General features: G+C 33.7%; 1 protein-coding gene across 5 annotated transcripts in view; it reads left to right on the top strand.

Annotated features, from left to right (window-relative positions):
• PPHLN1 (periphilin 1) overlaps positions 1–12,221 on the top strand; it is a 143,671-nt gene that overhangs the window by 22,735 nt on the left and 108,715 nt on the right. For 3 of the 5 annotated variants that reach the window (XM_060112245.1, XM_060112247.1, XM_060112246.1), the window contains exons 3-4: positions 3,644–3,808; positions 6,450–6,511. In XM_060112245.1, the coding sequence (XP_059968228.1) occupies positions 3,644–3,808; positions 6,450–6,511 (227 nt within the window). The remainder of the gene's footprint in view (positions 1–3,643; positions 3,809–6,449; positions 6,512–12,221) is intronic. The other 2 variants (XM_060112250.1, XM_060112248.1) reach the window with 1 other exon arrangement.

Raw genomic sequence — 12,221 nt, 5'->3', positions numbered from 1 at the left:
GTGCTTGCTTGCTGTGTGCCAAGTACTGTTCCAGGTGCTGGGAATAGAGCAGTGAATAAGACCAAAGTTTCTGTGCCCATGAAACTTGCATTCATACTAAGTTGATTGTGTCAGGAAATAATGGCATTGAATAGTTACATGTACCATTGTACTTAGTTACTTTGTTGGTAGGTTAATGTTTTAGTTGTTTTTGACTTTTTATAAGGGTAAAAATTAAGTATATGAAAGTAAACAAAATGATGTAATGAACTCCCAAGGACAGATCATTCAAATGGTAATTATCAACTCATGGTCAATGTTGTTTTGTCTATGCCTTCACCACTTTCCTCCCTCCTAGATTATTTTGAAGTAAATCCAAAAAACCTTATTTCAAATGAAAATATTTCAGTATGTGTTCCTAAAAGATAAAGATGCTTAAGGGGGTGCTTATATATTAAAATTTTTATTTTAAATAAAATGTTTTTGTGTTAAAATGGGTGCAAAGTATATTTTAAGGACAATGGAAAATAAATGTTTTTAAAGAAATGTAATCCTCATAATCTGTACCCAGTTAGTAATGAGACTAAACATTAGTGTGGGAAATTTGATGTAATTTATTTATTGAATCAAAGAAACATCAAACTTGGTGCTTTTACTTAACTAAAATGAAAGTGTTTCTCATAACAGGTAGTTATATTAAATTGGAATTTATAGAAAATGAAGAAATAATTGGTTGTTTTGCAACAAAACACAATCACCATTTCAGATTTCAAAATTGCAAAACTAATTTGATATGTATCTTAATCTGATCAGATTTCTATTAGCACAAGCAAACTGTGAATAGTCCATATTTCAGAAATGCAGACAGCCTTGTGGTAGGAATTGTCTCGTCTCTAAGGTAATGACAATTACAAAAGTGTGGAAAACATAGAACTATAACTTTTCAAAAAAGTGGTTAAGTTTATATACACGTTTTTGCTTTCTGCGTCCTGCCAGAGTGGATAAATGATTAAGTAAAATGGGTTTTTTAATTTATCATTTTTTTTAATGAACTACATATACTTTTTATTTTTGGTCTGACTGATCATACCATTAATACTAACTTTGGAGAAGCAAGTCTGATGGATCCATCTGCATTTTAAATAATAGAAATGTTTCCATTCCATTGAGTTTATTTTTTAATTAATTTGAAAATGATCCTGTTGTTCTTAAAACCGCTCTATAACATATTCTTCATAAGTCATAATTTTTATTTCTGATTTATGTATTATGGTGCCATTGTTTTCCAAAACATTTCTAAAAAGGAGGTTCCAAACATCAGTATCCAAAGCCTTGTGTACTTCCATTAGCATTTAGGAAGGAAAATTACATATTTATAGCTTAATTTAAGATTTGTACAAGAATTTCAAACAGTGGTGGTGTTTCCATTCAGATCTGGCTTTGTAAGTAATATAAAATACTGTTTGAACTTTCTTAATAATATAAGCTTTTGAAAGAGAAATTCTGAAATCTTTGCCTATCATCATGGATTTTATTGGAAAGAAAAAAATTCTTGAATGGTATATCTGGATAAGCTATGAACTCTGAAAATACAGTCTTGCTTTGTCACAGACTCCTACAGTCATCTTCGTTTCCTTAAATCTTTTCATAGAATGAGGGAGTTTTCTTTAAGATTAGATGCCTACAGAGCAGAGAAGGTATAATGTTACTTACATTTGAAGACTTTCTCAAAACATAAAGGAAATGCCAATTTCATCTTCATTGCTAGATGTAAGAACTGTCATTAGGAGATTTTTTCTTTTGCTGATTAACAAGTTTGGAATGATTATTTTCATTTATATTATTTTGTAGAAACAATTTGTTAAATATATAACTAAATGTGACTTCAGTTTTACTTCTTTGAAAGTTTTACCATATACATTTTAAAATCCTGAAATAACTTTGTAGTAATTTGGGGGAGTTGAACACAGGAACAGGCTGCTTCGTAAGGTAATAAGCTGTCTATTAATAGAAACGTTTAGGCGTATATGCTCACCCCACCATCCCTTCACCAAAGCATGTACAAACAAGGGTATTGTGGAGTGGAATTTTATGGTTTCCTGAAACTGGAGAAATCAGTGATTCTAATTTTATGTATAATAAATTTTGAAATAGAAAATGCTATAAATTGTAATGTTAATTTTGTCTTAATGCCAATTTTTTTTAAGAAACTCTGTATTTGTTTAGATTTAATTGAAATCTCTGTGAAAGATAGTGTTTAGAAGAAAGAGTCAATAAATTCATTTATGTACTATATTTTATGTAATCATACAGAATATATATTACAATTTAATGTCTAACATACTAAAGAAGGAAACCAAGTTGTATCCCCATGGAAAAAAATTAGGTAGGTCATTTTAACTGTCAAATAGATATGAACTATTGATTTTATCTTTTCCTAGCACATTGACAAATTTCCTACCCATTGGGAAATTTGAATTGGATGTAATTATTTATATCTGAATAGTTGTAGTTATTAATGCTGAAAAGTAATGTAAGGAAATAGACACTTTGAGGAATTTAGTGTTTCACTTAGACTTGCAAAAATAATAATCAAAATAGCAAACATTTTTTGAGCACTTAGTGTGTCCTGCTGTGCTAAATGTTTTACAATTTGGTTTTTATTTAATCCTCACAACTCCATGAGGTAGGTACTAGTATTAATCTCATTTTGCAGATAATGAAACTGAGACTTAAGGTGGTAAAATAACCAGCCCCGAACGTTGGGCATTATATTTTGGTTTTTGATTTTGTCAAATTAATTAACTCATATTGATCATATCTTATACTTAGATAGCTTGCCAGTTTCTTTCACATATACCTCATCTGATATTGATAAACATAGCAAGAGTGCTTAAGACCAGATTGTTTACAGTTACATGTTCTGTAGCTCTCCAGTTCTTCTTGTTGATAATCATTTTTGTTTAGTTATTTTACAGCAGCTTCTTGTCTAAGACAGGTGTTCTTCTCCCTCTGTCCAGTTTCCCAACTCCCACTAAGAATCCATTCAGCTGCTAAAACTTTAACGTATTATTTTGAAAATTAGTTCAGATTTTATAACGAGTTTTATTTTGCTTCAAAACTCGTGATATCAAAGTCTCTCCTCTCTAGTGCTGCTGGAGAAATGGCAAAATGTTTTCTCTAGATCTTTCTAGCTCAGTATTACCTCCCTATTTGCTGTTGGTTATGTGTAAAAATCTTATATTTCTTCTGAACAGTACTTCAAACACAGTAGACCAAAGATGTGTGCTATCTTAAATGGTTTTACTTATAAAATTCCTAGACAGTTAGGGATTAGAGCTACTGTAACATTCTCACTTTTGTAGTTTATTTTTTTATTAAAACAATAATATTGTACTTTTTCTTTTACTTATGATTGGTTTTTTGCATTGCTGCATGTTACTTTAAACACCTGGCTTTCTTCATTGAACAGTTTTATTTCCTTTAATTCATGTGAAGACCTTACTATTAGTTATATTCATGTTATTTCATTAATGCATTTTTGTTTGTTTATACATTTACTCTATTTGATTAAGGATAAGAACTCCTGTGCTTTTTAAAAAACCTTTCCAAAACCAAATAGAGAAGTTAGTGATTTTTATATATTTCTTTTTGTCTGTTTTAGGATGGCTACCATAGACTAGTTAATATTGTGCCAAAGAAACCACCACTGCTAGACAGACCTGGTGAAGGAAGCTACAGTAGATATTACAGTCATGTTGATTACCGAGAATATGACGAGGGCCGCAGTTTATCTCATGATCGAAGAAGTGGTCCACCTCACAGAGGAGTATGTAAATTTCCCCCATGTACTAATTGTTATTTTTTATAAGTTTAAAAAATCATGTAATTTTTGGAATTTATGGGACTGGCCATGAAGGCAGTTGAATAAACACTTCCTGCTTGATGCTCTGTTGACTTGCCTGCTGGAGCTGTCAAATGGGAACTGGTAGTCAAGAATCTTGGGTTGCTGGACAAAGTGGGTAAGCCCTCTGGATAGCTCTATCTAAATGACATTAATTCCAACTAGCCTGCTTTTTTATCCCCTAAATTGGCAAGGATTTGCAGAACCAGATAAAGGTAATCTTATCTATTGCTTTTGTATTTAATAAGTGATAACCAGGTAGTTATCTTTTACTGGATGTGCCCACTTACAATTACTTTATTTTTATCATGATGAAATGCTGTGGGTAAGATTGGGTTAAGGTTGTTGAGACTCAGTCTCATTTTTGTTATTATTAAAGTCTACTTCCTAACTCAGATTAGAAAGCCCTCAAAACATTGCCTTCCCTATAATAAGCACTTTTTAAGTGTTAGCCATTATTGCTATTATTATTATGTTTTTTCTCTTGATCATCTTTAGTAATCTAGAAGTATATATTTAATGTTGCAATAATCTGTTATTGAACTTGATTAAACTATTCCTTGATGCCCTTCCTTTGACCTAGCTTGCATGTTTATAACATTCCTTTGCTAAACCATTTTCCTACATTTTCTCCTTTTTCTCCTTCCCTTCTCTATAATGTTGTAATTAGCAGTACATATTCAGACATTGCTTATGCTAAATTTGACCTCACAGTAGCCATTGGAATTAGTTTCCTTACTTTACACCTGAGGAAATGGAGCTAAGGTGATTTACCCAAGATGAGTATGTATGGGAGTTTAGTTCTCTTACTACCACATCATTGTGACCCTTGACAATTCTAAAGTGGCAGTGAGACTATTCAATATTTTCTTGTGTTTGTTTTTAGGTTTGAGGTGTTATAGCTTCCTTACTTCTCAATAGAATTGATTTTTATTTTGTTCAATTTTAAATGTCATGCTGTTCCTTTAGGAAGAAGGGTTTGGTATTGAAAAGTAAATACTATGTGTTATCTCTATTTTAGAAATACTGGATTTTGCCATCAGAGCCATTCTTCCAGGTAGTCTCAAGGAGAAACAGTTTGGCCTTTGCATAAACAGTTGTTATCCCTCTTAGGAAAACCCTGTGGCCATTTAGTGTAGACAGGGAATTTTGGATTCATTGGGCCAGTTTGTATTTGAAGCCGTATGGACAAGATTATTTTCTAAAACCTTGCAGCATAATAGTGCCTCGATAATATTTTTTACTATTGTTGTTACAAATTGTGTTTATTCATACTTGACACATTTTCTCTTTAAATTTTCTTCAAACAAGCAAGCAGGCCCACTTGAGATCCTTAGGATTCTCATGACGCTAATTCTTACCTAGAGTTCAGTTAGTATAAAGCAAACTGCTTACTTGATCCAATATTCTATTATAGCTATTGACTTTTTTCTTTTGTTTGTTAATAGTTTAATGTTGGGAAGGAAAATGATGAATACATTTTACTTATGTAAGAATAGAGTACGTGATGCTAAAGAGGAGGATGAAGATAGTATTTATTTTAGGTGAATCAGTGTTTCTGATTGTAGGTAATGCACATGTTACAGTGGTCCCTCGATATCAGGGGATTAGTTCCAGGACCCACCAGGATACCAAAACCTGAGGCTACTCAAGTCCCTTATATAAAATGGCATAGTATTTGCATATAACCTATGCATATCTTCCGTATACTTTAAATCATCTCTAGATTATTTATAATAGCTAATACAACATAGTGCTATGTAAATAGTTGCTGGCATGCAGCAAATTTAAGTTTTGCTTTTTGGAACTTTCTAGAATTCCCCCTTCCCCAGTATTTTTAAGCCGATGCAGAACCTGTGGGTATGGACGGCTGATTGTACATTGTTCTTTGTATAATTTTAAAGTAATTGAGTGTGGATTACCATGTGGTTCTTTTATATGTACCTTTTCCAAATTTGTTTTAGAGGTCAAAGTGTGCTTTCTTTGATTAATTTTAAACTTAGTGCCACATCTTGTTCTAATATAGCTTATCAGTAAGTGTTGATTTCTTATTATATTGTTTCCAGTTGTGGTTTTTAATGGGAGGTAGGTTGAGGAAAGGAAACTTGAACAAGAAAAGTGACAAGTTCTTCATTGGGCTTGAATATGAAAATTGCTGAGCAAACTTGACAGAGGAAGAATAAAATGAAAGGTCGAGAAATGTGTGCTTGGCTAAATTTAAATTGAACCTTTGTTCTCGAACAGACTTTCTGTGTTGTGAATGTTGGCATGTGCTTTTGGTAATAAGGCTGTTTGGGCCTACCAAAGAAATACTTTAAGTATTTTAATAGAGATAAATGGTACCACAGGTTGTCAGTCTACCAAATTAGTTGTTGAAATGGTTGACTTGCAGTATCCTTTTTACTTTTTTATGCCTTTGAAGCTCAGAGAAATTTAGAAAGGTGTCTTTGCCCTCATATTATTTTGGTCTTAGAGACTAGTTTCCAGTAGTTCTGTTAGATACATATATACCCTACCTGACCCAAATAATGTAAATGAATATCTAAGTAACGTTTTTCTGTTACAGGATGAATCTGGCTATCGGTGGACTAGAGATGATCATTCTGCAAGCCGACAGCCTGAATACAGGTAAAAAGATAAAAATAATATAATTACTTTGATATTTGCCTCACTGAGATGTCTGCTATTGAAATCTAACCTCAAGGCACATCAGTGAAATATTTAATAGGATTTAAAAATTTGAAAGCAACTAGCATTATGTTCTTTTTGTGACTGTGTAATATATTAATGGCACTAATAGCTAGAGGTCTGTATCTCATGGCATTTTGTAATTGACAGTAAAAATACATATTTAAAAATATTTAAACTCTTGTTATATTCTTCTCTAATTATATAATTATTCTTAATGAGTCATGTGGATTATAAGGTATGTATTTGCTTAATTAGAAAATAAGGCATTTTTTCCAGAAGTATCCTTCTTGAAAATATTTGAGTCATTACAAATTGTCTCCTATTAAAAAGCATCTCTCAGTTGCTTTATTTTGATCAATTAAGTTCTGTTGGGAAAACGCATTTTGGAAGAACCTCGATCATTGTTAGCTTTGGTTACTTAATAGAGGCATTTGATAGAATAGTTAGAAAAAAAAGATGGACATATTTAACCAGGTTGATAGTTGTTTTTTTTAAATGATTTCACTCTGGTAGTGTTGGAAGTTGTAAAAGGAGCCTTTTAAAGATCTCTTATAGACTGTCAGACAAGAACCCCAAACTCATGGAGAATGGCAAGGAGTAACTGCCACAGCTCCATAGGTGCCAGAAGTAGACAGCTGGATTCAGTGGATAAGAGCAGGGCAGTTAATTACTCATAGCACAGCAGTCAGAAGGGGCATCAGCATAGCAGTATTGGTTTCCTGCCCCCAGGTCCCACAGGGTGATGTGATTGGCAGAGATGGTGGCTATGCATTGCAGCTAAGGAACCCAGAGTTAAGTGCTAGGTACCGTTTGTTGCAATCAGGAAGCAAGCCAGTCCTTTCCCAGGGAGTAAGCAGTCACATGGTAATTATGCTGTGGTCACCTTGACCTGTTGAACTGTCTCTTGACCAGTTACAAAAACTCTTCAGTATCACTGGATGGTTAGGTCTTTCAGTTTGGTATGTATGGCAGGCATGTACGGGGATGTTCAGAACTCATGGCAGACTGCCTCTCAAAAGAAGCAGCAGAGATAATAGATGCTGAAAAATACTTTGATAAAATTTAACACTCAGTAATTATAAAAACTGTCAGCCAGCTAGGAATAGAAGAGAATTTCCTTTATTTGATAGGCATTTGCTATACTGAATGGTAAAGTTAGAAGCATTCGCCTTAAAACCAGAACAAAGCAACAATGCCTGTTTTCACTGCTTCTATTCGTTGTGGTAATGGTGGTCTCAACACCTTCAGTAAGACAAGAAAAGTGAAGGTTAAGGGTTAGAAGGAAAGAAACAAAACTATTTACAGATTGTATAATTATCTATGCAGGAAACCCAAAGCAGTCTATAAACTATAGAACTACTAGAATATTAGCAAAGTTCAGTATAATAAAATCAACTATCAGCAGCATAAATTAGATAGCGTAATTTAAAAACACTATAGCAGGGACTTCCCTGGTGGCGCAGTGGTTTAGACTCTGCCTGCCAATGCAGGGGATACAGGTTTAAGCCCTGGTCCGGGAAGATCCCACATGCCACGGAGTTACTAAGCCCATGTGCCACAACTACTGAACCTGCGCTCTAGAACCCTCAAGCCACAACTACTGAGCCTGCATGCCACAACTACTGAAGCCCGCACGCCTAGAGCCTGTGCTCTGCAACAAGAAAAGCCACCTCAATGAGAAGCCCACGCACCTCAACAAAGAGTAACCCCGGCTCGCTGCAACTACAGAAAGCTCATGCGCAGCAACGAAGACCCAACACAGCCAATATATATATATATATAAATAAATTAATTACAAAAATACTATAGCATGAAAACTATAAGGAGTAATAAGAATAAATTTAACTGAAGTGTGTGAGACCTATTTAGATGAAATTACAAGTCATTTCTAAAGAACATTTTAAAGTCCTGAGTAAAAGGAGCAACACAGCATCCTTGGCTATGAAGAGACAATATTACAAATATGTCATTTCTCTTCAAATTCAGGTGTGAATTCAATGTGGTTCCAGTCTAAATTCCAGGATTTTTTTTTGTTTTTTGCATAGAAGTTGGCAAACTGATTCTAAAGTTAATATGAAGAGTGAAGGGCCAAATAGCAAAAATAGTATTGAAAAATGTGTGAAGACTGAATATGCCATATATCAAAACTTATTAAAGCTGTAGTAATGTAAACAGTGAAACAGAATAGGGAATCTGGAAGCAAACCTAGATGTTGAAAAGCATGTGAAGACTGAATATGCCATATATCAAAACTTATTAAAGCTGTAGTAATGTAAACAGTGAAACAGAATAGGGAATCTGGAAGCAAACCTAGATATTGAAAAACATGTGAAGACTGAATATGCTATATATCAAAACTTATTAAAGCTATAGTAATGTAAACAGTGAAATAGAATAGGGAATCTGGAAGCAAACCTAGATATATCTAGGAATTTAGGTTATTAGTAGTATTAAAAATCAAATGGGGAAAGAATGAACTTTTTAATAAATAGTACTAGGACAAACTGCTATACATTTGGGGGAAAAATGTGAATTTGGAAGCCTGGCATGTCAACATAAATAATCTGATATAATAGAGACCTGAATATGAAAATCAAAATTAAAAAAAAAAAAGCACAGCTTTTGGTTAGGTTAGTTAATGGTTTATATTTCTCCCTAAATAAACAGCTTTTTTGTTTTTTGAAACAGCTCTTGGATTATTTTAATTCTGTTGTTTTTCAGTGTTTAAAATAAGAGTTTGTTTTTATCTTTCTTCTTTTTGTCTTTTTTAGCATTTTTTTCCCTGTGCCTGTGTATAATTTTACATAAATGAAATAAAATCGTATATGTGACTCCTCAATCTTAACAGCTATGTTAACAGCTTGGTGTATATTCTACTTTTCTCCATATTCATAGACATTTGGGGTATTTGATTTTTGTTTATGAGATCATGTTATACACACTTTTCTCTAAGTTGCTTTTCTCCTTCAGAGGCTTGTGAAAATCCCTCCAAGTTATTTGGTTTAACTTTAATTTGAATCATTTTAGTGGCCAAGTAATGTTCCATTTTGTGGCTATACCAAATAATTTAGTTGTTCACCTATTGATGAATATTCATGCTGTTTCCAGTACAAAACAGTGCTGCAATAAATCTGAGTACATAATATCTTTAAGAAACAGTACTTTGGTTTCTATGGGATAGATTGCCAAAAGTGGAGTTTCTGGGTCAAAGGGCATATATATTTAAAATTTCCAGTTTGCCTTCTAAAGGCCTAAAACCCTTATGCTTTCATTTAAAAAATCTAATATATTAATTCAAGTTTAATTTGTTTTTCTTTTTTATTTCTCATTGGTGAAGCAGTTTTAATTTTTAATTTTTTAAATTTTTATTGGAGTATAGTTGATTTACAAAGTTGTGTTAGTTTCAGGTGTACAGCAAAGTGAGTCAGTTATACATATATCCACTTTTTTTTTTTTTTCAGATTCTTTCCCCATATAGGCCATTACAGAGTATTGAATAGAGTTCCCTGTGCTATACAGCAGGTTGTTATTAGTTATCTATTTTATATATAGTATTGTAAATGTCAATCCCAACCTCCCAATTTAACCCCCCCCCAGTCCACTGGTAACCATAAGTTTGCTTTCTACATCCGTGACTTTACTTCTGTTTTGTAAATAATTTCATTTGTACTCTTTTTTTTAGACTCCACATATAAGATTTAGATTCCACAAATATCATGATATTTGTCTTTCTGTGTCTGACTTACTTCACTCAGTATGACAGTCTCTAGGTTCATCCATGTTGCTGCAGATGGCATTATTTTGTTCTTTTTATGGCTGAGTAATATTCCATTGTATGTATATGTACTATATCTTCTTTACCCATTCCTCTGTTGATGGACATTTAGGTTGCTTCCATGTCCTGGCTATTGTAAATAGCTCTGCAATGAACATTGGAGTGAATGTATCTTTTCGAGTTATGGTTTTCTCTGGGTATATGCCCAGGAGTGGGATTGCTGAGTCATATGGTAGTTCTATTTTTAGTTTTTTAAGGAACCTCCATACTGTTCTCCATAGTGGCTATACCAATTTACATTCCTGCCGGCAGTGTAGGAGGATTCCCTTTTCTCCACACCCTCTCCGCATTTATTGTTTGTAGATGTTTTTGTTGATAGCCATTCTTACCGATGTGAAGTGTTTTTCTTATTTATTAACATAAGTAAAGTTTTGAAATTTCCTTTAAGCATTGTTGTAACTGTATCCCACTGATTCAGATATGTAGCAATTTTATACTGATTCTGACATAGTATATTCTAGTTATTCTGTGATCAGAGAATGTTGCCTGTATTCTTACTCTACTGTTTGAAATTCATTGATCATTAGTTGATCAGTTTTCTTATCTGTACCATGAGCATTAAAATAAGATATTTTCTTTTTGAATATTTTCTGGATATATACATGCACCTCAGTGTTCATAGAAGCACTATTTATAATAGCTAAGACGTGGAAGCAACCCAAGTGCCCATCAACAGACGAATGAATTAAGAAGACATGGTATATATATATACAATAGAATATTACTGAACTATAAAAAAGAATGAAATACTGCCATTTGCAGCAACGTGGATAGACCTAGAGAATACTATGCTAGGTGAAGTAAGTCAGAGAAAGACAAGTGCTATATCACTTAAATGTGGAAACTAACAAATAATACAAAGGAATGTATATACAAGACAGAAACGATTCACTGTTATAGAAAACAAACTGGTTACCAAAGGGGAGAGGAAAGGTGGAAGGGACAAATTAGAGGTATGGGATTAACAGATACAAACTACTGTGTATCAGTATAAAACAGATAAAAAAATAACTATATACTAGGTTGGCCAAAAGGTTCATTCATTTTTTTTTCCGTAAGATGGCTCTAGTAGAACTTAGTTGTCTTTAACTTCATTCGAGACAATTTTGTTAGATTGTATGTGACCGCTGTCATATCAGCGTGCATTAAAACAAAAGACATCAAAATTGGTGAATTTTTTTTTTTTTTTTTTTTTTTGTGCGGTATGCGGGCCTCTCACTGTCGTGGCCTCTCCCGTTGCGGAGCACAGGCTCCGGAAGCGCAGGCCCAGCGGCCATGGCTCACGGGCCCAGCCTCTCCGTGGCATATGGGATCCTCCCAGATCGGGGCACGAACCCGTATCCCCTGCATCGGCAGGCGGACTCTCAACCACTGCTCCACCAGGGAGGCCCAAAATTGGTGAATTTTTATGTAGCCATTTTAATACTGAAGATGGAAGAAAAAAAGCAACATTTTCGGCATATTATGCTTTATTATTTCAAGAAAGGTGAAAATGCAACTGAAACGCAAAAAAGATTTATGCACTATATGGAGAAGGTGCTGTGACTGACTGAACGTGTCAAAAGTGGTTTGCGAAGTTTCGTGTTTGAGATTTCTCATTGGATGATGCTCCACTCGCGGGTAGACCATTTGAAGTTGATAGTGATCAAATTGAGACATTAATTGAGAACAATCAACATTATACCACATGGGAGATAGCTGACATACTCAGAATATCCAAATCAAGCATTGAAAATCAATTGCACCATTTTTTCACAGAACTAGAACAAAAAATTTCACAATTTGTATGGAAACACAAAAGACCCCGAATAG

Source organism: Mesoplodon densirostris, chromosome 11, assembly GCF_025265405.1.
Source record: "Mesoplodon densirostris isolate mMesDen1 chromosome 11, mMesDen1 primary haplotype, whole genome shotgun sequence".
Lineage (NCBI taxonomy): Eukaryota > Metazoa > Chordata > Mammalia > Artiodactyla > Ziphiidae > Mesoplodon > Mesoplodon densirostris.
The sequence above is the reverse complement of the archived record's forward strand: the minus strand, read 5'-3'. Positions and strand labels throughout refer to the sequence as shown.